This window comes from Melospiza melodia, chromosome 19, assembly GCF_035770615.1.
Source record: "Melospiza melodia melodia isolate bMelMel2 chromosome 19, bMelMel2.pri, whole genome shotgun sequence".
NCBI classification, from domain to species: domain Eukaryota; kingdom Metazoa; phylum Chordata; class Aves; order Passeriformes; family Passerellidae; genus Melospiza; species Melospiza melodia.
In genome coordinates this window covers 13,213,075-13,236,473 of record NC_086212.1, presented here as the reverse complement: position 1 = coordinate 13,236,473, position 23,399 = coordinate 13,213,075, and the positions used below count along the sequence as shown (strand labels likewise).

Below are 23,399 nucleotides of genomic sequence, written 5' to 3'. Positions count from 1 at the left end.
TGACCACAGTTTCAGAAAGGAAAAAAAAAAAAAAAAGAAGTCACACAAATTCTCTGTGCTTAGGATTTGAGTCAATCTGTGCAGCTCTCGTTGACTGACGTTACTCAAGTTAAAACCTTCTGACCATCAGTGACGCTCTCGGCTGGAAGGCAGGACCAGGAGGGTTGGACAGAGTGTGCAAAGCAGGAATGCTTCTTCTGGGCTTGGAGCTGTGCCACCTGCCCTGCTCCAAGGGAAACAGCTTTCCATGCACCTGCTCTGCTCCAGAGGGAAGAGCTGTACGTGCACACACACACAGGGAGCATGCAGATGCACCAGGAACCAGCTCCAGCTCCAGGGGTGGCAATGCAGAGCTGGGGCCGTGCTTCAGAACCAGGGGAACCCACACAAATATCCAAAACTGAGCACATTCATTTTCCAACATTCCAGAAGAAAATAGGAAAACTGAAATTACATTGTGTTGACAAGCCCTGATTTTTTCTTTCTTTTTTTTTTTCTTTTTTTTTTTTTTTTTTTTTTTGGGTAACAAAGCAAAAGGTGAAGGCAAATTTTCCAAAGTATTGTAAAATTTATTGTATAAGTATTGCAGCTTTTAGAATGACATATAATTGCCACTATTGGTTACTGGTACACAAGAAGCGTTTACAACAGATTTTTGTAAATTGGCATCAGAGTACATATTCATACTAAAACAGCAAAATATAGATAAGTACTGCATTGCATGTGCTGTCAATAGTTTACATAAGTTTAAATTGAACAGAACTCGGGATACAGGACTGCCTATAACAAACTCCAAAGCCAACACAATGCAACTGGAAGTTTAAGAAAATATTAATACAATGAAATGTGTCTATAAGGCAGGCAAATTAGGACTTTAATGTTGTCCTTCATGAGCTTCTATAGTACAGCAAAAATCTGAAGCGCAGTTTCTGGAAAACTTCTTTTTGTTTTATTTGTAGCTTTTGTTGTACACAGAATATCTCTGAGCAGTTCAGAGACAGAAGAGATTAAAATTCATTCTGTTCTGGTCTAGCACTGTTAATGCTACACATCTGATTCAGTCTTTTCCCAATCCTTAGGAAAAACATTGGGCTTTGATTTCTTTATTTTTTTAATATAGCAGTTAGTGCAATTTTATAATTCAATACATATACAAAAGGGTGATTCTCCAGAAAGCAATTGGATTTCCTTAGACCCCACTTAAGACAGAATGAATTTTGTAACACTTATGGAAACAACACGCTGGATTAGTAAAGCTGAGTCTTCAAACCGGTGTAACCAAGGGTTGTGAAGGGAACTCGTGTTTGACCAGAGTCAGCCCCAAGTGAAACCCATCCTTCCACCCCACCAGAATCCACAAAGCCACGTTCCCACTCCAGGCCAGTGAGGTTTGGGGGCACTTTAGGGATGCTGTTTGCTGTACTGTAAGCTAAGAAACTCTGTAAGATCAACAACCCCTTTTAAAGCTAACGCGACTTAAAACTCCGAGCAAAAAGGCAGGCTAGGACATGAGGTTGCTAAGCATTAGCAATGCTTTGATTCTTCTGTATTTCTTTAAAAATAAATCACTTTTAAGGGGCCTGAATCTCTGTGCTGGCAGCTGCAGGAAACTCTAGCACCGCTCTCCACTGAGCTGCACCAAGGCCAGAGGAACATCAGCAAGGGTGTGCAAAGCAAATTCCCTGCCTTGGTGGCAATTCAGGACATGGGAATGGGGAAGAAATGGACCCCGAGGCAAAAAGTAACATTAAATAGTAGTAATAATAATAATAACAACAATAACAACAACAATAATAATAATAAAAAAAAAGAACAGACCATTATTTCTAAACACCCATTCAGAACTTGGAGTCGATCTGGGCCCCAGATCTGGTATCTGCACTTGAAATACACAATTCTCAGGACTGCTAAGAGAGGGATGGACAGAAGAAAGACAAAAGATAACAGCTGAGCTCTGCTGAGGAGCTGCACCCACTGCCTGGACCTGGGGCTCTCCCCACTGGAGCTGCAGCAGACAGGGAAAGGTGGCAGCTTGGGGTTTGTGCATGGATGGGCTGAAAGGCATCATTTGCAACAGAAATTTGGTGTTGATGAGCCACCCCATTTCACACTCATTAAGCTCCCCAAACCAGAGAAAGAGGTAAATGAAACTGGACCCAGGAACTCAACAAACTGACCACTCAAGCACAGAGCTTGGGGTGACACTAGACAAATAAAAGCTCACACTGGAAGAGGATTGGGGAGGGAGGGGAAAAAAAAGGAGGAAAAGAGAATTGGTTGAAATTTTGAGGACTTTCAAGCATGAGAGCTGGGTTCAATTGCACTGCATCTTCAGACCCTCTCCCACTACCCCTCTGTGCCCTATCCAGCCCCTGCCCACTTCCCTGACTTTCCCACGGGGTTCGGTGGCCAGGTGACACCCTGTGACAAGACAATCTCATTTCTTAACAACCTCTGGTCCCCACACGACCTCTTTACTCACTGCTCAGTTTTAAACATGTGATGCATATTCCACCCAAAATCTGCTGAGGTAACCGTATTTTTTTAATAGCAAACAAAACTAGTTCAGGTCACTGAACAACACCCCCCTCCCTCCCCCCAAAAAAACAAAACAAAAAAACAAACACACCCAACCCCAACAACACTATTCACGCATTTTGGCTCAAGAGGGCAGTAGATATTATATTTCGCTTTCTCTTTTGGTTGGTATCTCAGTTACAATATCCACCACAGATTCCTACCTCCCCGGGTAGGATAATGTGCATAAAACGTGTTCAAGTTCCCTAAGAACAGTCGGAGCAGAGCAGCGGCCAAGGGAGCAGCAGGCGTGGCCAGGCACAGGGAGCTGCTCCGGGAAAAAGGGACTGCAAAAGTGAATGCAAGGTCCAAAGGAGCAAGAGACCAGACGCTGGTTACTTGTACTGCTAACGATGATTCTGTGTCCCCCTCTCTAATAAGGGAGGGTTACTGTTTGTTTAATAAGGCACTAAATAGACATGTTACATAAAGGAAAGATACATTTTAAAAACTCGTACAAATTCACCAGTTTTGTACCTTTCATGACACACTAGATTTATTCCTTTGCATTACTTTATTTTTTGTGGCTTTTTTTTCTTTTTTTTTTCCTTTTTTTTTTTTTTAGGTCATCAAAATTTAGGTTAAGTGACTGTAAAACTATGAAGATTTCAAGAGCTGTGGAAAAGCAGTTTGAAGTATTGAGAAGGTACAGGACTATTTCTAGGCAGAAATAAAAAAAAAAGCAAAAAGCAAAAAAATAATGCTCAAACTTCAAGTTCAGCTATTCATCATCTTCTTTAAAATATATATAAATATTGTTCAAATGGTCAGAACTTCAAAACCGTTCTCATGGTTATGGTTTTTTTTTCTTTTTCAAGTAATAAAAAAGTTGCTTAAAAACAATAGTTATTGCCTTTATATCTTTCATTTATGTCACTCTACTAGATAGCATCCTGCAGGAAATCAAATCACACCCCCTTGTAAAATCCTCGCTCTCTGTGGCTCCCTTCCGACCCTTCCTCACGCTCAGGGACGGGACCATAATGGGATCTTTCCCTTTTGCCTTCTCCCCTCGCTCTCTCAGGTTCCCCACTCACTCACTCAGTCACCTACCAATTCACCACGAGGTGAGGCCCCTACCAGACACCGAGGTGACAGAAAATGTAAACAAGAGCAGAGCAAGACAAAGCGCTTCCAAACCGAGAGAAATTAACCGCGCGCAGCGCCCGGCGGCGGGAGGGCAGCGGGACCTGGGGGGAAGGATGTCCCAAAAGAGGTAAGGGGGGGTTGCTTCTAAAGCCTTAAGCGTTATTTTTGTAGCCTTTAATTAATACAACACAGGAGCAGATTCATTTCCATCTAGTGTACCTGGTGCCTCTTTAGCTGGATAACAAACGTCAAAAATAGCGACAACCAGGGACGGCGGCGCCGCGGGACACGGCTGCGCCCGTTCATCCCAAACCGAGGTTTGGGAGGTTGAAACAAAATGAAAATGATGTTCACCACCACCACCACCACACTTTCCACCTCGTCCTTTCAACGAGACATTTAAACCCAGCTGAAGGGCAGCCAGTGGGTGCGTTACCAGTTCCTCACATCGACTTCCACAACCACCGCTACGGCTCCAGCAGGGCCCTTCAGTTGAACATGGAAAGAAATAAACCAAAAAACACTTTTGTTCCTTCAGACACAGAAGTTTATTCTCAACCCCACCACCCTCCCCTCCAAAAAGTTAGAGGTTGTCCAAAAAAAAAAAAAAAAAAAAAAAAAAAAAGAAAAAGAAAAAAAGAAAAAAAATCAAGTAATTTTTGCCTGCTTCACTCATTCCTGACTGCGGGAAGCAGGGAGTTTTCATTTTACCTTGTTACTCCAATAATCCTACCGGATGACAGACAGACACACACCAACTCCTCTTGCTTTGTAGGGAATGTATAAAAGCCGTGGCTGTCGGCGGCCACGCGCAGGGACTCTGGAAATTAAGGATTTGCATAAGCTGCAGTCTCGCTCACCGCTCCTCCCAGGGCTGGCATCTCCACTCCAGCGATCCTCCTCCCCTTCCAGCTACTTTGTTCTTCACTTCCACATAGATCCCTTAACAGGTTCATGGTAGACATGATAGAGGCTTTGACCAACACAAGCACTGACATATTTATATTAAAAAATAGTGCAAAATTTCAACATTTATATAAATAACTCTAAACCCCTGCTTTTGATTTTTTTTTTGTTTTTTGTTTTTTTACAATGTAATACATGCTTTTTGAGTTGGCACTCAAAAAATTGCCATTTTTCTTCTAGTTCAGAAAACAACTTTTTTTTTGAATAGGCCTCTTCTAATACAAAAATACTCCTGCTCCTTACACATACACTTTCTCTTATTTTTAATATATATTTATATATTTATATTGCAGATCTTTAAACAAAATGGTTTTTGTGCAAATATTTTGTTTTTAAAGATAAGTGAAATAATCAAACAAAAAAAAAAAGCATTCACACACAGCCCAACTAGAAACAAACAAAAAAAAAAAGACTACAGTTGAATTTTTTTTTCCTTTTTAAACGTCTAGACACAGCTCAATAAAGAAATGTTTTTGCAAGCTTGGTAGGCTTGTGCATTCAGACCAGACATAACAAGTAAATATTTATACACGGAGAGATGGGGAAGGGCTTCTTTTTTTTTTTCTTTGCTCATCTTCCTCAACTCTCTCTCTCTCCTTTTTCTTTTAACGAGAAGTGCAGAGTGTTTCATTTACTTTCTTGCCTTTTTTTTTCCACTTTTCCTTTTTTTTTCTTTTTTTTTTTTTTTTTTTTAAAAGGGGTGCCCTTTTTGTTTCTCTTTCTCTTTGTTCCACGCCGTCGTCGTCGTCGTCGTTGTGCTCTCAAGGCCATTGATCTGTGAGGGATGGAGTCTGCTGCCCTCCAAGATGGGGGGCACGCCGCTGTTGTTCTGCTGGTGCTGGTAGAAGGTGGAGCCGGGGTAGTGGCCGATCACCTCGCTGTAGGTCGGCGGCGGCCCCTCCATCCTGCCGCTGCTGCCGTAGCAGGTGGCGCTGATGCCAGAGTTACTGCTGGGGGGGCACGGCCCCCCGAACACGGAGTTATCTATCAAGTCACTGTCGAAGATGGTTCTGTTTGGGGGCGCGCGCACGGACTCCCTGTTGAGCTCCATCTGCTGCTCGGGGTCGCGCAGCTGCAGCGTGCAGGGTCCCTGGTAGGGCGGCGGCTCCTCGCCGTCCGACAGCGAGATGGTGGGCGGCAGGTCGATCTCGTGCTGCAGGTACGGGTACGTGGGCTGGAACCGGTTGAAGCGGTCCCTCTGCAGGAAGGAGGGCACTGCCAGGCGCTCGCTGGGCCGCGGGGTGTAGATCTGCTGCTGGAAGGGACAGGACAGGAGGGGAGAGGAGAGGGGTGAGAGGCGGGAGGTGCTGGGGCACAGCGGGACAGCGGGACGGGCAGCGCTCTCACCTCGCTTATGCCGGTCCCCGACACGGTGCTTTCCGAAGGCCACAGGCTTCCCTCCTGCATGGGAAAGGAGAGAGAGGCCAGGGTGAGTGATGCCGGGGGTGTAAGATCCTGCTGCCAACAGCCCGTTCCAGGTGTCACCTGGAGAAAACACTGCCACCAACGTGTTCCTGCCCTCCTGCACCAACCCCAACCAGCATCTCCAACTGCAATCGTGTGTGCTGGGCATCGTGTGGGTGAGTGATGCCAGGGGTGTAAGCTCCTGCTGCAAACAGGAGTCACCTGGAGAAGACACTGCCACCAGCGTGTGCCTGCCCTGCCTCACAAACTCCAACCAGCATCTCCAACTACGATTGTGTGTGCTGAGCATTGTGTGGGTACCTGCTCCAGTGTCACCACATGGCCACTGAAAACACCTCTTCCGAGCAAAACTTCCCTCCCCTTGCATCTCCATCTCCATTTAATGGATGGTTTGCAGAATGAATGATGAGAACAGCACTACCAAACAGCCCTCTCCCATGTGCAGACTTCCCCCCTGCCACCCCCACACCCCCAGCACGGTTCTTTCCCTGGTTCAAACATGCCAGAGGAGTATTTTTCAATTTGTGATCCATGAGCCGTGGGTGATTCACAAGACATCAAAAAATGCTCCATGAAATAATGACAAGATTAAAAAAAAAAAAAAAAAAAAACAAGGAAAAAAACCAAACCAAAAAAAAACCCCTCACACCCACATTCTGATGCTCACAACCACGGACATCATGGGAAAATAAAGATAATAAGTGAATAACCAAATGTTAAGACTAATTTTGATTTGGCTAAAAAAAAACAAAAAGAAAAAAACTCTGTAGCAACAGGATGGTTTCAGAGTATTTTTTCCCAAAGAGTAAGTGGTCCTTGACTTAAATAGACTGAGGGAATGCAGTGCAGAGGCTTTCTTACACTGCAAGCATCGCCCTGATCCTGAGATCCAAACCTCAGTGCCAATAACCCCAGGCAGGGTGAAGCCACAATTTCCCCCAAACTCTGAGACTAGTTTACAATTCATGATCAAAACAAACAAACAAAGGTTCCTCCCATCTGCTGGTGATACTCTGAGCACGCACAGTTCACCCCAGACTTTTTTGCCTTAGGAACTGCAATATTTAAATATTGCTAATATTCACATATAGCAACATCCCTCTGGCAGGCAGAGCTGGAGGAAAACAGCCAGAAGGCTTGTAATTATAACTTGGAACTTCCCAGCTCCTTGCAGGTGAATCTCCAGTTCTGGCACTAGTAAGCCAGGCACAGGCAGAAGTATTTAGCACCAGTGGAAAAAAAATGCCAAGGGAAAAAGAAACCCCATTTTTCCCTTTAAGTGTTGCACTGAGAGGCTGGTCTGAGGAAACCACACACCTTCCTCCTATGAGAGCTCCTATTTCTCCACCTGCCCCAAACACAGCACCAGCACCACATTAAAATCTCCAGAGAAATCACCCATTATATCCCCCACCCTCCCGTTTTCTCATTTTTCCCCAATGCTGGAATGTATTTTCTCCTTTGGCATAGGACGTGGTATCAGGTACAGAGAGAATCCATCAGGTTCTCGGTTTTGAAGCTGAGCTCTGCACACAAACCTCGAGGCAGGGCTGGTGCCAGTGCAAGGAAAACAGCGATTTAAATGGAAATGAGACTGCCCAGAGCCTTCCCCCTTCTCCAAGGGGTTTTGAGGAGCACCTTCAGGAGCAGAGGTGAATGTCACAATGCCAGCAGCTCCCTGGCCACAGCTGGGCAATGTGCTGGCTGAGCTGCAGCCCCGTGGCCCTTCCCGAGCAGGACAACCCTGTTTCACTGCAGACCTCGGCACTCCACCATGCAATTGTTTACACAGGCATGGGCTGTTTAGTCTGGTCCATTTTACACGGATTTCTTGCCTGCAGGGAGAGTCTGCAGTCCATCTCCCCCAGCAGCCACATGATCCAAGAGGAACTGCATGTGCCACAGGACAAATCCTCACCTCCAACTGACACCAAAGGGCCCGGGGAGGATTTCCAGAGCCACCACAGGCGCTGCCAGCCTGTCACCTCATCCCAAAGGACACCACAGCAGTGGGCAGGAGCGGGAAGCACTCCCAAAATTGTGTTTACTTTGCCGTGCCCCCGTGGCAGACTTCCTGAGCAGCGAGTACCCCGCTGCCTTCTGCTAGATGTTTTATATTTAACTTGGCAGTGGGCAGCGCCATGGCAATATCCCATCTGCTCCCCCCTTTCCCGGGAGTGATGTCAGCCAGCTCCCACGAGGGTGGCTGCTGAGATTCCTGGTGCTTCCCAGCCCTGCCAGGCTCAGCTGGGGCAGGGGATGGGCAGGGCTGCTCCACCCCAAACATGCCCTGCCCCGGGTGCCCAGGCAGCCACAGCCTCACCAAGATCCTGCCCATGTGTCTGGAATCAAAGCTCTGGCTCACACACAGTCATCTGTTTGTACAGATGAGGGCCAGGAATGATGCCCTGGGCAACACGTGGATGCAAGAGTAGCAGAAAGAGCATTAAATGGGATGAGCAGAGAGAGGAGGGGCAGACAGGAGACCCATGTTCTGTAGCCATTATTAACCACCTCTCCCAGGACTCCTGTGCCCATGGGTGATCCACCACAGGCACCCAGTGCTCCCCAAAACCAACCCCTGCCTCACACACTACCATGAACCCATCTGGGGAGCAGCTCAGCTCCCCGAAAAACTCCATAGCAAGATTAAAAGTGCTGGAAATCAGTAGTCAGAGGAGGGCAAAGCTTCAGGACAGGATACATCCCTGCTTTCAGCCTTTACTTTGGCCTGGGATGGCTCCACAGCCCCACTGAGCCAAGCAAAACTGCAGGAGCAGATCCTCAACCTCTCCTCACCCACCTCTGATTTTCAGAATATTTAGGACTTGAATCCATCTCAACAATGAACAGCCTAGAAAGCCACAGGTTTCTGAAATGAAAGGTGAGATTCTGCTGTCTTGGGAGCAAAACAGCTGTAAAAGCCTCCACAAGAATTGCAGGACTTGCTGCAGAACCTAAAATTACTTTAAAATGTCTTTTTAGACATCAATCTTCAACTTTTTTTAGAACTACTTGTTTTAGTGATGTCAGAGAATTTTCTCTGTAAAGCTGCATGGTGCAGATTAAGTCTCTGAGCCTTCAGGAAGACTCATTTTCTATTTTGGGGGACACAAAGGTACTGTTTCTTGGGGGAGTGGGATACCACTGTCACAAAGGTGCAGAGAAAGTGCCATTCTAAAAGGAAAAAAGTTATTAGAAACATTTCTTATATATTCTTAGTTCTGGAAAATCAAAGGTGCTTGTCATGAGGAGACAAGAGTTTAAGTACAGCAAGAATGGTGATGGAGAAACGCATGAAGCAATACAAAAACTGCTTGCCAGTGAGAGCCGCATTAAAAAACCCTTTAGGGAAATTAATTTCTCCTTCAGCTGTAATTTTTGAGCTGCAGCAACAAAAAAGGACAACTCCAGCAGCCCCAGCAGCACCCTGACCATGGGATGAACTGCTTTAATATTTCAGCAGATGAAAAGCGCGAATGCAGCTCCGGTGCCCGTCTGCGGTCACGACACCAAAATGAAGTTTGGGATTTAAAAAGTTCAGTGCAAGTTTAATGGATTGCATCAAGCAGCATCCAGCCCAGCGTGGCCTCTGCCTGCCAGGCTCCAGCCCTCCTTCAGACTGTTTTCCACTGACAGACACTGAAAGGTGCTGCCTTTCAGGTGTTTATTATGCTGGATCCCCTGTAACGAGCTTCCCACTCCACCAGTGCTGCACACACAGCATGGACAGGGCAGGAGATGGGGAACAACCATAAAGATGGGAAAAAGGTAAAATAACCCCAAAATTATACATTCCTATTTCTCTCCTTAGCTCCAAAAAAGGTTTGGAAGACTCCACATCCTCACTGGGGTTGAGCAGATGCACAGAGGTCAAACACTGCTGGAAAGCCATTTAATCACTGATGTGTCTGAAGGCTGAATAAGTAACAGTTGAGCCAAAAAAATGCCTGGCAATTTTGGCTTGGTAAAATTTAAAAGAAAAAGACAATAAAGGGGGAAAAGGAATTGTTTTTTAAAGAGTCGATTTTTCATTCAATCTGAAATTTTTGGTGATTTTCTCTTTTCTTTCTGTGTTAGCCTTCTGAACTCTTTTTAAAGAAAATAAAAATGCAGGCCACTAAAGAACACAGAAATGACTGTATTAAAATACAGAGGGCTTGAACTGAACTTTGAAAATGTAAAACTACACATTTGGCATGGTGCAGGTAAAATATTCTGGACATGATGATAATACAGTGAAGCAATCTGAAAATGGGCAAACAATGTTTCTGCTATTTTTAATAACTCATGTGCTCGGATGCCCACACCCCGCTGCTGCTGGCAGTGGGTGCACAGGACCGTAAGAGGAACACAAGATTTCCGGGTGGAGCTGGGATGTGTGTGGGGAGCTGGGCTCTGAGCCCCAAAGCAGGAGGTGCCTGAGCCATCTCCACCCTCACACCAGCTGCTTTAACGTGGGATCAGCATCCCGTGGGATCAGGCATTCCCAGCACTCCATCCTACTGCAGCAGGGACAGATCCCGAGCTGGGATCACAGCCCAGTGCTCACAGCCCACACAACAAGGGGTTAACGGGGCTGGGGTTGGCACAGCTCTCCTTCCCACGGGGCATCCCCCTCAAAAAGCAGCCAAGAAGGGACCAAGAAGGGACCTGTCTGCTGTGTGTGGTGTGTGACAAAACAGCAGCTACGAGGGACAGCCCTGGGCAGCCTGCAACTGCACTGAAGGATGGCTTAGTGAAACATCTTAGATACCCCTCTCAAAAAAATAATAGAGGAAAGAAAATGGAAAAATAGAAGAAAAAACCCCTGAGCAATCTCTGTATTTGATCTTTTTCCTGCAGCAAGTATGGATTTGATTCAGGGGAGCACAGCCCCACACAGAGCAGCACACAGCACCAGTGGTGTGTCCAGCCTGCAGAGGAGGGGGCAGGCAGCAGCGACCTTGAGGGAGCCCCATTTAAAGGGTTCTAAGACCCTTCAGGGTGAATGCTAAGAAAGAGAATATCTGTACAAGACATCCCTGCACTGAAGACAAAGCCATGGAAGCAGCAGTGAACAGTACATGCTCCCCTCCACAAAAATGTGATGTCTTTTCTCTATACATCCTTCTAAGTCTCTCTGAGCCACTACATTTGAGGAAACTGCATGAACCAACATCTGCCTTGAGGCTGCTGAGGCTTCCCCTCAAATCCCTGTCAGAGGTACAATTCACACATTTCTCCTCAGGCTTTTATGGAGCTGGGAGCCTGGGTTAAGAGAGCCTCTTGCACATCCCCTTGGAGAGATCTCTGCTGGTCTGGCTGACAAATGATTTCTGCCCCTTCCACCACAGTGATGCCAGCAGCACTGGTGAAAACTGGAGCAAATTAATGCTACTCAGGATTTCCTGCTCTCTGCAGGGCAGGCAGGAAGTTTTTATACAGACACTTGAGACTAACTGGAGCCAAAGGACTGGGTAGTTTGGGACTGCTAAACCAAGGCAGATGAACCAGCTGGGGGTGGTGGTTTCAGGAGCAGGACATGCCAAGAACAGTGTGCAGTCACTTCACTAATGTAAAATCCAAATTGCAAAGCTCAAGGCAAAGGCAGAGGCTACGGCTGTCCATACACACAGCACCCTAAAGAGCCAGAGGCACCCCAAAAATGCCCCTTCACCCCCAAAACAGAGACAGATGATGCCAAGGGCAAACACAACCTGGCCGGTGTGGCTGGAGAGCAGGGTGTGACTTACTGAGGAGAGGTTCTCGTCGCGCCGCCTGCCCTGGCTGTGCCGGCTGATGAAGGAGCGCGCAGAGAGCTTGTAGTGGTTCAGCAGGCACGTGATCACCACCACCATCACCATCATCACCACCACGATTATGATTATCTGTACAAACTCCAGCTCCGCTGCAAGAGAGACAGACAGATTTGAGCCATTGGGAACAGCAGCAGACAAATGAGCACAACAACAACTGAAGTGCCTGAGACAACACTGACAGCGCTGCACCCTCCCTGCCACAGCTTCACACGTGGGCTCTGCGTGCCCTGAGCCCACAAAAACCTCATCCATTCGCTTTTTCAGTGTCACAGAAGAGTCTCCAGGAGAGATCTTTGCAGACAATCTACACTGCAGAGTGTCCTGGCTGCAGCACAGACTGGAGCTCCCAAAGATCTCCTGGGTGTCACAAAGCCAGGAGCATCCCAGTGCCTCACGTGCCTCTCTTGGGGCTGCAGAGCCACGAACCAACAGAATTCATCCTAATGACACAGTTCAGCTAAATGCAAGCTAAATTTCTGCAGTTCTCTTCCCATCACCACTACTCCTTCCTCTGGGGAGGACAGGACTGAGCCCTCCCTGGCCCATCCCTGCACATCACACATGCCCTCTGTCCCAGGGTCAGACAGGGGTGGCCCAGGGGACAGCCCAGCACAGCAGGCAGTGGCAGCCCCCATTTCCCAGGCTGCCCACCCACCAAGGGAAGCAGAAGCAGGGGGGCAGAGCTCCTGCCTTGGGGTGAGACGCCAGATGGGTGCCATGCTCTGCCACGGGGCCACATCCCACAGCTCCAGACAGCTCGGGGCTCGGCCAGCTGACAGTGGCAGCTTGAGTGGCTTCAACTGGCAGAAAGGAAAACTGCCAAAACCCCTCCAAACAAACACAACAAGCAAACAACAGACTATCCTGTTAACTCTGCAGACACTTGGCAGGAGGCAGCGAGGAGTCGCTCCTAAAATTTCCTAAGGAAATAATTCCTCACACCTCTCTGAGGCTTAGGAAAATTGAGCACTGGAGGCAAACATTGCGCTGGGTCATTATTTCCATGAATTTGGTGCCCAGGGAGTACATGCCATTCCCAAACTGCTCAGTCACTCCCCCCATTCCCCTTCAGGCCAGCAGTGCCCAGGACTGGGCAGCAGCAACTCCAGTGCCCAGCACAAAGGAGGGGCCAGACAGCAAAATTCAATCATTCTGGGGATTTACAGCTTGTTTGCTTCTCAGCAGCGACAGCTATAAAATCCAGTTTGGGAAAGCCATGCCCTAAGCTATCATGGATGCTGCCATCTATATTTAATCCATACAGACACACACATATATATCTGCAGACACACAGCAAGGCCCATCAGACCTCAAAGGGCACCACTCACTCATACCAGCTGGGGTGGCTTCTGCTGAGTCAGGCAAATTTATTAGGCTTTTTGTTGTTTTGTTGTTTTTTTTTTTTTTTTAATGGAAAGTTTTCTCCTGACAGGTGGCATTTGAGTGCCAGTAAAAGCAAATAAATGTCAAGAAAACAGTCCAGGTGGTGAGTGCTGCCAGTTACCTTGGAGCTCTTTCTGCTAAACAGCAGTTATTTCTGCCACTGCCCAAAATGCTCCACCAGCTCTGCCCACTGCCTGCAGAAAGCAGAATTATGCCTTGAAAGCAGGAGCCTTATCTGGCACTTGGAGCTGGATGGATGAGGGACTGTGAGCCCAGATCCTTCCAGCACCCCTAAAACGCAGCTGCCTCTCCTCTGGAAGGTTGCACACAGGGTGGGAAGAGAGGGATTAAAAGCCAAACATTGTACAGGAGTTTTGCCTTAGAAATGCTAGATAAGCTCTGGGTCTTTCACATCAACCCCAACAAGTCGCCCAGTGCCACTGTGAGAGGAACAGCATGGAAGAAAACCATATTCCCATAAATTTGATCCAGCCCCAAAGCAGCACAGCTCATCTGTGGGACCCAAAAGCTGCCCCTGTGCTGGAGGAACTGGGCACGAGGGCCCATCTCGTGCACAAATCACTATGGAAAAGACAAAAGTAAGCAAAAAAAAAAAAAACAAAACCCTAAATGTTTTTAAGAAGATGAGTCACTTCAGCCTCAAAATGCAGCATGTGCTTTGGCCATGGTAAGAAAACACAAGAAAAAGTATAAATGAAGCTGGTGATGGAAAACTTCCTTTTTCTGTTAAAAGGGGTTATATTTCTAAAGAAAAACAAGGCCAAAGTAGTAATAAAGGGAAGTTCCTTTCCTAGGACAAGAGATGCCTTAAATGAACCAAACCTTGCTAAATTGCTCCTGGTGCTTCAGTGACACAGGTGAAGCTTTGGCCCAGGAAATTCCTTCCCAGGAAGGAACACACAAGATGTGCCACTTACAAATGACCTAAACCAGAATTCCTGCACACACAGACACAGAACCAGCAGAGCCTGAAGCAGAAGAAAGGATGGGAATTCCATCAGTATCTGGGACAACACACCAGTGTCTCATCCATGCTCAGTGCCCTGGGACTGCTGTAACTGGGGATTACAGGCAGAGGTGCCACAGGATGATCACCAGAACAAAGGGGATGCTGCCTTCCAGCTGGGATGCTCCTCCTGCCCCATCCCTACCCCAAGCCCAGGCTCTGAGCAGCAGCCCAGCCTTTCCATGCCCAGGAGCAAACCCATCCTGCTTTAATCCCAAGAACACTCAGGTTGCCCAATCTGGCCTTTGGAAAAAATAAAATAAAAGTCAAACCAAACAAACCACCCCCCCTACACACACACACACACTCAATTTGTGCTTTTCATGTTTCGAGAGACTCATATCCACTCGAGGCACCAAAGTTTCTGCCAGCTCTCCCTCTGTTTTAACTTGTCTTCATGGGCTTCTTTTCTGCAGAAGGGAAAACAAACCCAACACACTGGAAAGCTGGATATGCTCAGTAAGAATTTTATCCAAGCAGCTCAGTCAAACTAATGAAGAAAGATCATTAAAACCCCAAAGTTTGAGTTAATATGCTATTATACAAGTGCAATTCAGCTGCTATGCTAATAAAAAGCCTTTGGGGAATGAAAAACAAGCCAAACTGCAAAGCACATAATTTATAATTCTACTGGTATTCTTAAAAACACACACACAACAAAACAAGAAAAAAAATACTCAACACATTTTGTATTTGGCTTCCTAATCATTGTCACTTTTCAATTAGAAGAGACCTCATTCCATTTCTCTCTGTAATTTTCCCCAAGGGAAGTGTTATAAATGCACTAGGCTTTACAAGATGGGCATATTCCGCCTCCAAATGCAAAGCAAGGTCACACTAATTTAATTTTGCATAATTTTTATTCCAGAATACGTTTCAAACTAACAGGTTCAGACATCACATTGAAGTGACACAACCTGCTTTTCCGTGTTTTCCGTCTCGACGCGGCAGCTCCGGGAGCCATGCGTGCCCCCCTTCTGCAAGTCAGCACTTCCCCTCAGCACCCCAAAACGGGCTGTTCGTGACCAAGGAGAGCACTTGTCACCTCCCATTCCTCATCTTCACTGCTCACTTGCCACTTCAAGCCACGCACGGCCTTGGACAAGGGGGCTGTGGAGATGTATGAATGAGTGATGGGCACTCTGCGCTTCCACAGCCTCTGCACTCCACTCCCCTGTATTTATAGGGAGCTCATGCCCTTGCTGCCCTGTCACAGACATCTTTTATGGAAAATCCTTTCCTTAGGAAAAGAGAGAAGCTGAGAGGCCTCAGGAACAAAATGCAAACAATGGTTATCTGCTGCTGTGGAATGCAACAGGTGCATCTGGGATTGGTCTCATGTGGTTGTTCCTAATTAATGGCCAATCGCAGTGTCCGAGACACAAGCCTTTCTTATTCATTCCTTCTTTCTTTTTCTATTCTTAGCCAGCCTTCTGATGAAGTCCTTTCTTCTATTCTTTTAGCATTGTTTTAATATAATATATATAATAAAATAAAAAACAAGCCTTCTGAAACATGGAGTCAGATCCTCATCTCTTCCCTCATCCTCACACCCCTGTGAACACGGTCACACTGCCCACTCTGCTGCCCAGTCACCAGGACCATGAAGCTCTGGAGTGTCTCAGATTTCTGGATTTATGCGTGGGTCCCTCACTGAGGGCTGGCATGCTGCAGACCCTGCTCACAGCTCCACAGGAGATGCTGCAGGAAGGAGCACCTGGGAGCTTCCCCGAGTCCTTACAAACAGAACACTGGCACCCACAAAATACTGGCACCCACAGGTACAAATTAATTAATATATTTACAAGGACAGAGAGTGATTTGAGTCAATGGTGATGCTGGGAGCACCCTTACAGCCGCAGGGGAGGTGAGGCTTTAAATGCATTGCCTTGCCTTTTACAGCTACATTTCAGTTCATAAAATGCTTCCTATAAACTTTATTAATGCCCTTCCTTCCACACAGAGTATCTCTGCAGAAGACAAACTCTCCAAACCACCATAAGTATAAAGGAGGAAAAAAACCCCCAAAACTTGTATTTGGCTGCAATCATTCCAGACACTCCAGCTATCATTTACAGGTGGACAGAACAGCTTAGAGGCAAGGTCCCAGCCAAGATGACCTGTGCTTTCAGCCAGGTATAACACACATCTGCAGGTCAAACCAGTCATCCCTGAGCTTCAATTACAATTTCTGTAGGTACTGGAATTGTGTATCGTGTAAGAAGTGACAAGAAAAAGTGAAATTACTCAGGAGATAACAGCTAAGATGAAGAAATGTAGCTGCACTAGCCATAACTCCTAAGGAAAAAAGTTGAAAAAAACCTCACACTCTTAACACACTCACTTTCTTACACACTCTCTCTTACAAACTCTCTCACACACTCTTACACATTTTTACACACACACATATACATCATTAAAGAGTGTTCTCTCTTTCAGAGGCTGTGGACAGCAGAGATGAAAGAACAAAGAACTTCAGATGGCAGATTACTCACCCTCGCTCATCTGCTGGGTCATCTCAGAAACAATCAGAGCAGGCAAAGTCATTACTGCACTATTTTTGTATTAGCATCTGCTACATTTGTCTTCTAATACCCCCATAAAACCAGAGAGAAGGGCCCATCAGATTGTCAACAATTGTGTTTGTTTACGAGGGAGCAGGGGAAGATCCAGAATATGATCTCAATATTGACAGTGCTGCTGCTGGCACTGACTGGCAGCACCTTGAAGCTGCAGCAACAGCAAAGGAAGCAGGATCAGGCCTGTGACAACAGGCAGGACAGCAGGGAATAGATAATTTTGGGCCTGTTTCATGCATCATCAGTACAGTTAACAGCTAAACTTCATTGATCCAGCACAGTCAATCCTGATGCAGTGAGCAGAAATGATGCCCTGCAAGCCTGTGAGGACAGGCTGAGATGGGGCAGGAGGGCAGGGAGCAAGGGAGACTCAGAAAAGGAGCCAGTTGAAATAAAAACATTGCTGGAAAAAAAGGAGATAGAGCCTCAAGAAGTCCTGTTCATAGTGCCAAGCTTTGGGCTGTAACTGTGTTTAATATAGTTCTTTTTTTCAGATGTCACCCAGGTAATCAAGCATCACATCCTCTGAGTCACTGGCAAATGGTGGCCTTATCCTCCCACCCCCATTTTTGTTTGTTTTAAAGGAAACAGCCTTATTTCATGCTTAATAGTCACACAAATATCAGACTGCTTGGGCCTCAGAACATTTTTTTGGTGCTTAAAAACCACAGCAACTGTCCTGGCTGCACCACTGGGCCTGTTTTCAGAAGGTGACCTTGCCAAGCTCACCCAGCTTGGTGGCAGCTGCAGGGAGTGGGACAAACATCCAAGGGCCACAGAGGCAGGATCAGCATGGCAGAACTCAGCTTTTACAGGGAAATGGCAAATGTGAGAGCTGGGGTCAGCAGCTCTGTCAGCCAGGACGCTCTGGGCTCTGAGCAGAGACCTGTCAGCCGGACACTTGTTTAGAGAAACTCCTGGAGACATGAAACAGCTCCCTCAGAGCAGTGAGAACTAACAAGGTTCTTTGGGACACACCAGCTCTCTGAAATCTTGCATATGCCAACCCCTTCTCTCTTTTCTCTGCCTACTTCTCTCACCCTCCCCTTTTCCAGGATTTTTAGATGAGGTATTTCACACACAGTCAGGCTGATCCCAGCCTACCGAGATGACTGCAAGCAGTACATGGCTTTTGAAGTTACTCCCAGGGTGAGAACAGCTGAACTGGATTAAAAGAATAAAGTCATTTTGATTTTGCACTTAAAAGACAGGTAAATTTGCTTGCTCACTAGAAAAGGTTGAGCAGGGCTCATGGCCCCCACCAAGCTGAGCAGATCCAAAACACCTCCTGCTTCCCAAGAGGAAGCACAACAGCATCAGGCCTGGATGGTGTTTGGGCAGAGGGGAGGGCACAACATCGCCCATCCCTTTGAAAAAGAGCACCAAGAGAGAGGGACACAAGAACAAGATTTTACCATCTGCAGTCATAAATAGCCTGAATCAGAAAAAAAAAAAAAAATCTACTAAATAATGAGTGAAAAAACACAGCACACAATATCCGGATCAAACCCCACCAGCTGACCCTGAAAGACCAAACAGGTTTAGTCTGTCAGGGGTATTTCTAACAGCCAGTAAAAATAAACACATTAATAAATAAGTATTTTCGTATACCCTGGAAACACTCCTGATCAATATGTGGCTTGCTACTGTAGAGGTTTTTTTTTCCTTCCACCCAGCAGAAACTCATGACAAAGGAAAGCACATCTCATTTATGAACTTAGCTATAAATACTTTTGCTAACTGCCATTTAGGAATTTCATTTCCTGCTTGAGCAAGTCCTGTTGAAAGAGGCAATTACCAAATTTGTTTCTAGTTATAGAAATAGATGTTTGTCGCTGCCCACATCTGTTTCGACAGACAAATTGCCAGACGCGGACGCTCCAAGGAGAGCAAGTGCTCCACGCAGGGAGGGCTTTGCCCCCTCTCCAGAAAGCAAATGGCAATTACAGGGATTGGGTTTCTGATTCCAGCTTCCTCCCAGCCCTGTCTCCCTCTGCAAGGGATGCCTGGTGCTGACAGGGCACCTGCAGCCTCCCTCAGCTGCATCCCCTGCGCTGCATCACGGAGCTGCTCCCTCCTCCTGCTGCCACAGGGACACCCAGGAATGGGGGATACATTTGTCACCCAGACCAGCACAACAGGGAGCCTCGAATGCTGCAGGTCACGAGGAGCCAGCAGGCTGCACTTGCTGTGCACACAGAAAGGAGCAGCAGGGCAGGGAGATGGCACAGGCTGTCCTGCTCTGTGTGTGACACAGTGGGGACGGCACGGGGGTGTGCAGATGGGGGTTTGTGGGTGCCATTACCATCAACCACAGCCTCTGCCTGCTGAACAAATGCTGGAGACACCACGTTTCACCAGGCATCTCTCCACCCTGGCTGTCCACTATAAAGTTTCCATTTCACTTATTCTTGTGGAAACCATCCACTGGTCAATTCCCAGCGTGCCCAGCCATGACCCTTGTCAGAGCCCAGAGCAGCTCCAGGTGCCCCAGTGCCACCCAGCCCCTGTCACAGCACCCAGCAAGTCCTGTGGGACCAGTGCTCCTGCAGGGGCACCTCGAGTGAGACAGAGACAGCAGCAGGTGCCTGTGCCTCGCTGCCACAAGCAGGACACCCATCAACTCACACCTAGCACCCCGCTCAGGGACACAACTGAGGTGCAGAAAAGCCACAAAACACCCCAAATTACAGCTGGGTAACCTGTGCTCCTCCAGCATTTCTACTCCATGCCAGCACAGCTCCCTCACAGCACCTCCCTGATCAACCAGCACGTCCCCAAGGAGCCCTCTGACATTTGGGAATGGTTTTGGGACCCTGCCGTGCCCCTGTCCCGAGGCTGCAGCTCCCCCAGGGGCTCCGGGACACGCAGCCCCGGGCAGCAGTGCCACAGGGGCTGCCCTGGCTCGCAGACGGGTGTTGAAACCCAGATTGAGCAAGCTGGCCAAAGCCACACGGGTCACGACAGGGCTGCAACTGCGACCGGATTTCCTCAGCACGGTCCAGGGCCAAAAAACGGGAAACACTCCCTGCCCTGCCTCTTCCCAAGCACCCAGTTATCATCTGTGCCACTCTGCAGCTCCCGCTCGCCAGAGGAGTGACCTTTCACAAGGCAAGTTACTCCCAGGGAACAAGGACAATCTTAAGTTACAGGCAAAATTATGCATTGCAGGGAGAAAATATGCAAAATGCATGCAAATGCCCAGACAAGGCACACTGTGTCTGGTCACTGCAGGATTCAAGTTCAGTTCTTGAACTGGTCTGAACTGGTCGCTACCACCAGACGGGAGCGAATGCATGTGCACACTCTCACAGAGATGTGAAAAAAATTGTATTTATATATATATATATATATATATACACACACAGCAGAGTGAATGGGGGAGGTGAGTACAACCACCCCAAATCTGACAAAATTAAAGGTAATAAATTTACTTCCACCTCAGCTGCAGCAACAGCCTGAGAAAGGTTTTACCTCCCACAGCAGATCTGCTGGGAAGTCTGTTTCACTGGGGGGTTCTGCATGTGCAGGTTTTAGGGCGCACACAAAGAGAAAGGCCAGGCACAGATGGGGTTTGGGGCCAAGAACAGGGCTGGGCTCACCTGCCCTTCCTGAACATCCTCATCCTGGAGCTCCCTGCAATCCCCAAGAAACCAAATCCCCATCCCAGGGTGCTCTGCATCCCCGAGCATCCCCAACCCAGGGATCCCTGTCCTTCCCAAGCATCCCCATCCCAGGGTGCTCTGCCTCTTCCCCCAAGCATCCCCATCCCTATCCCGGGGTGCTCAGCCCCTTTCCCCAAGCATCCCTACCCCCATCCTGGGGTGCTTTGCCTCTTCCCTGAGCATCGCCATCCCGGGGATCCCTGCCCTCCCTGAGCATCCCCATCCCCATCCCGGGGATCCCTGCCATCCCTGAGCATCCCCATCCCGGGGATCCCTGCCATCCCTGAGCATCCCCATCCCGGGGATCCCTGCCATCCCTGAGCATCCCCATCCCGGGGATCCCTGCCATCCCCGAGCATCCCCATCCCCATCCCGGGGATCCCTGCCATCCCCGAGCATCCCCATCCCCATCCCGGGGATCCCTGTCATCCCCGAGCATCCCCATCCCGGCCCATCTGCATCCTTCCTGCCGCCCCATTGTCCCGCTCCCCTGTCCCATGCCCAGATCCACGGGGCAGGGGGGCTGCGGGGAGCCGACCCGCGGGACAGCGCCCACAAAGGGCTCGGGGAGGCGGCGGAGCCCCGGCCGGCCCCGCCACCTGCCCGCCGGGCTGCGGGCTGCGGGCGGCAGCTGCCCCGCACCGGGGCGGGAGAGGGCACAGCACCGACGGGAGGATTATCCACGGACACAGCCTGTCCCCTTTTCACTGCGTTTAACAATAAAGCGGTAGCTATAGCAACGGGGTTAATTAATGCATCGATTTGCATAACTAAAACTCCGCACCCATTGAAAGCCCCGCCGATGTGGTCGCTGTGCGGGGACAGGGCTGCGGGGACACCCCCGGACACCCAGAGCCATCCCCTCCTGCACCTCCGTCTGCACACCAGCATGGGGAAAAGAGCAGGAAAACGGGGGCCGAAGCGTCCTTCAAAAAAATAAAACTGAGGGGAAAAGTGATTTTCAGGGATGGAGGGAGCAAAGCGCATTCCGAGGCAGAGGGGGTAAGGAGATAGGCAATGTAAAGGTTTCAGACTATCGTATAACCAGAGGGGGAAATGTCTTCTCACCACAAACATGCATCTGCATGATGTCTAGACAGTCATAAAAAGGGCAATTAAAGTACTGCAGGCTGCAGTAAGCCAATGTCTCCTCTCCCAGTCTAAACAGTTGAAACATACTGCACGAACTTGGAAAAAAAAAATATAGGATAGAGAGAGAGAAAAAAAAAAAACAAGTTTGTAAGGAAAAATGTTTTGAAATTCAGCTTTAAATAAGCCAGTAAATTAATTCAACCTTGTCACATCTCTGCCTTATAACATATCAAATATTCCGCCTGCGTCCTGTCTAGACTGCGATAACAAAGGGCATTTAAAGCCCTGCAAGATGCGCTGACAGAGTGGCCATTTAAAGACGCAGTATTGCTTTCTCCATCTAAAACGATTTGTCAGATGGAGTTAAAATGAAAATGATAAGTAATCACTCTGGTTCACAACCATTTCAAAAGGAAAAAAAACCACAAAACCCCCACAGCTCATAGATATAAATCCCACTAAAATCATTCCAATGTATCATTCCAGTGGGATTTGTCTGGCCTCTTTTTTATGGCATTTGCTTTTTTTTTTTAATTTATTTTATTAATCTGAGATGTCAGTGGCTTTCTGCAGCACATGCATTTCTAAATAGGAGTGTATTAAGTTTGAAAAAGCCAGCTCCAAGTTTTAACTGATTTACTGGCATAAAATGATGACTCCTGAAGAAACAGTATTATAACCCCAAGGGTTAACAACACTGAAAAGGAATTTTTTGTTTTTATTTACTTAGAAACAAAAGAATAAACTGTACCACATGAAAAAAACTGGCCAGTCCCTATCACTGACAGAGCTGAGCCTGCTCAGTCCAAGTCCTCAGGAATGCAAAAAAGAAAAGAAAGTTAAAGCAAACTATGTGGGTGTTCAGAGTGTTGGGTTTTTTACAGAGAAAGGATGGTTTTCTGGAAAAAAACAAAACAAAATATAATCATGTCTAACACAAGAAACACTCTCCTTCCTCTCTGAGCTTTATCAATTGTTGAAGAACCAAAAAACCTCAAAATAAAATACACAGGCAAAATCACTGATCTGCTGAACAGGAGGGGAAACGCTGCCGTGACAGGACCAGGCCACGGCCACTGCAGGCCAACACTTCCACCCCAGGGCAAGACTGGCCTGAGCCTGCTGTGCTGGGACATGGCACAGCCAAGTGCCCCTGGCATGGCCCCGTGCCCAGCCCTGGCTCCAGTTCACTGCCCAGTCCCTTCCACAGGGCAGGGTCACGGTGGGAGCCACCCCTGGCAGACCAGAACCAGCCTGAATCCAGCTCCTCTCTGCTCCTCACCCTGTGACATCCCACCACCACCTCACCTGCACCTCCCTCTGTCTCCCAACCCTTGTTTCTTAATTATTATTTTAATAAGACTGTTTCCAACTTCATTGTTCATTCCGCAATAGCCCAAGGGCTACAACTGTTCATTAGACAGAATTTCTGCTTTAATTGCACTGACACAGATGTGTAGGTTATCTGGAAGAAATTACCAAAATGAGCAGTAAAGAGTGGGGCTGGATGCTTTTCTTCCCTTACAGAGTTGAATTTACCATTATTTCCCCCCACGCCCCGTTCGAGCAGCACCATTCGCTGCACTGCGGGTTTGCAGAGGAATCAGCCCCAAACTGCTCCCATTGCACACAGGTGCAGCAGGATTCCCACAGGGGCAGGTCTGGGGGCTCTGCGGTCTCCACCACTGCTGGAGGGATGGTCTGTGTCCCCCTCATGTCCCCCAGGCAGCACAAATCAGTGACATCCCCCTGAGAGTGCATGTGGACCATGGATAAAGCTTTGGGGAAGAAGCTG

General features: G+C 47.8%; 1 protein-coding gene across 4 annotated transcripts in view; it reads right to left on the bottom strand.

The window, feature by feature from the left end:
- Positions 1-548: 548 nt before the first annotated feature.
- The window catches only part of PMEPA1 (prostate transmembrane protein, androgen induced 1), a 44,055-nt gene continuing 21,204 nt past the window's right edge, over positions 549-23,399 (bottom strand). For 2 of the 4 annotated variants that reach the window (XM_063172594.1, XM_063172596.1), the window contains 3 exons: positions 11,793-11,947; positions 5,980-6,033; positions 549-5,887 (listed from right to left, as the gene is read on the bottom strand). In XM_063172594.1, the coding sequence (XP_063028664.1) occupies positions 5,324-5,887; positions 5,980-6,033; positions 11,793-11,947 (773 nt within the window). In that variant the 3' untranslated portion in view covers positions 549-5,323. The remainder of the gene's footprint in view (positions 5,888-5,979; positions 6,034-11,792; positions 11,948-23,399) is intronic. The other 2 variants (XR_010030089.1, XM_063172595.1) reach the window with 2 other exon arrangements.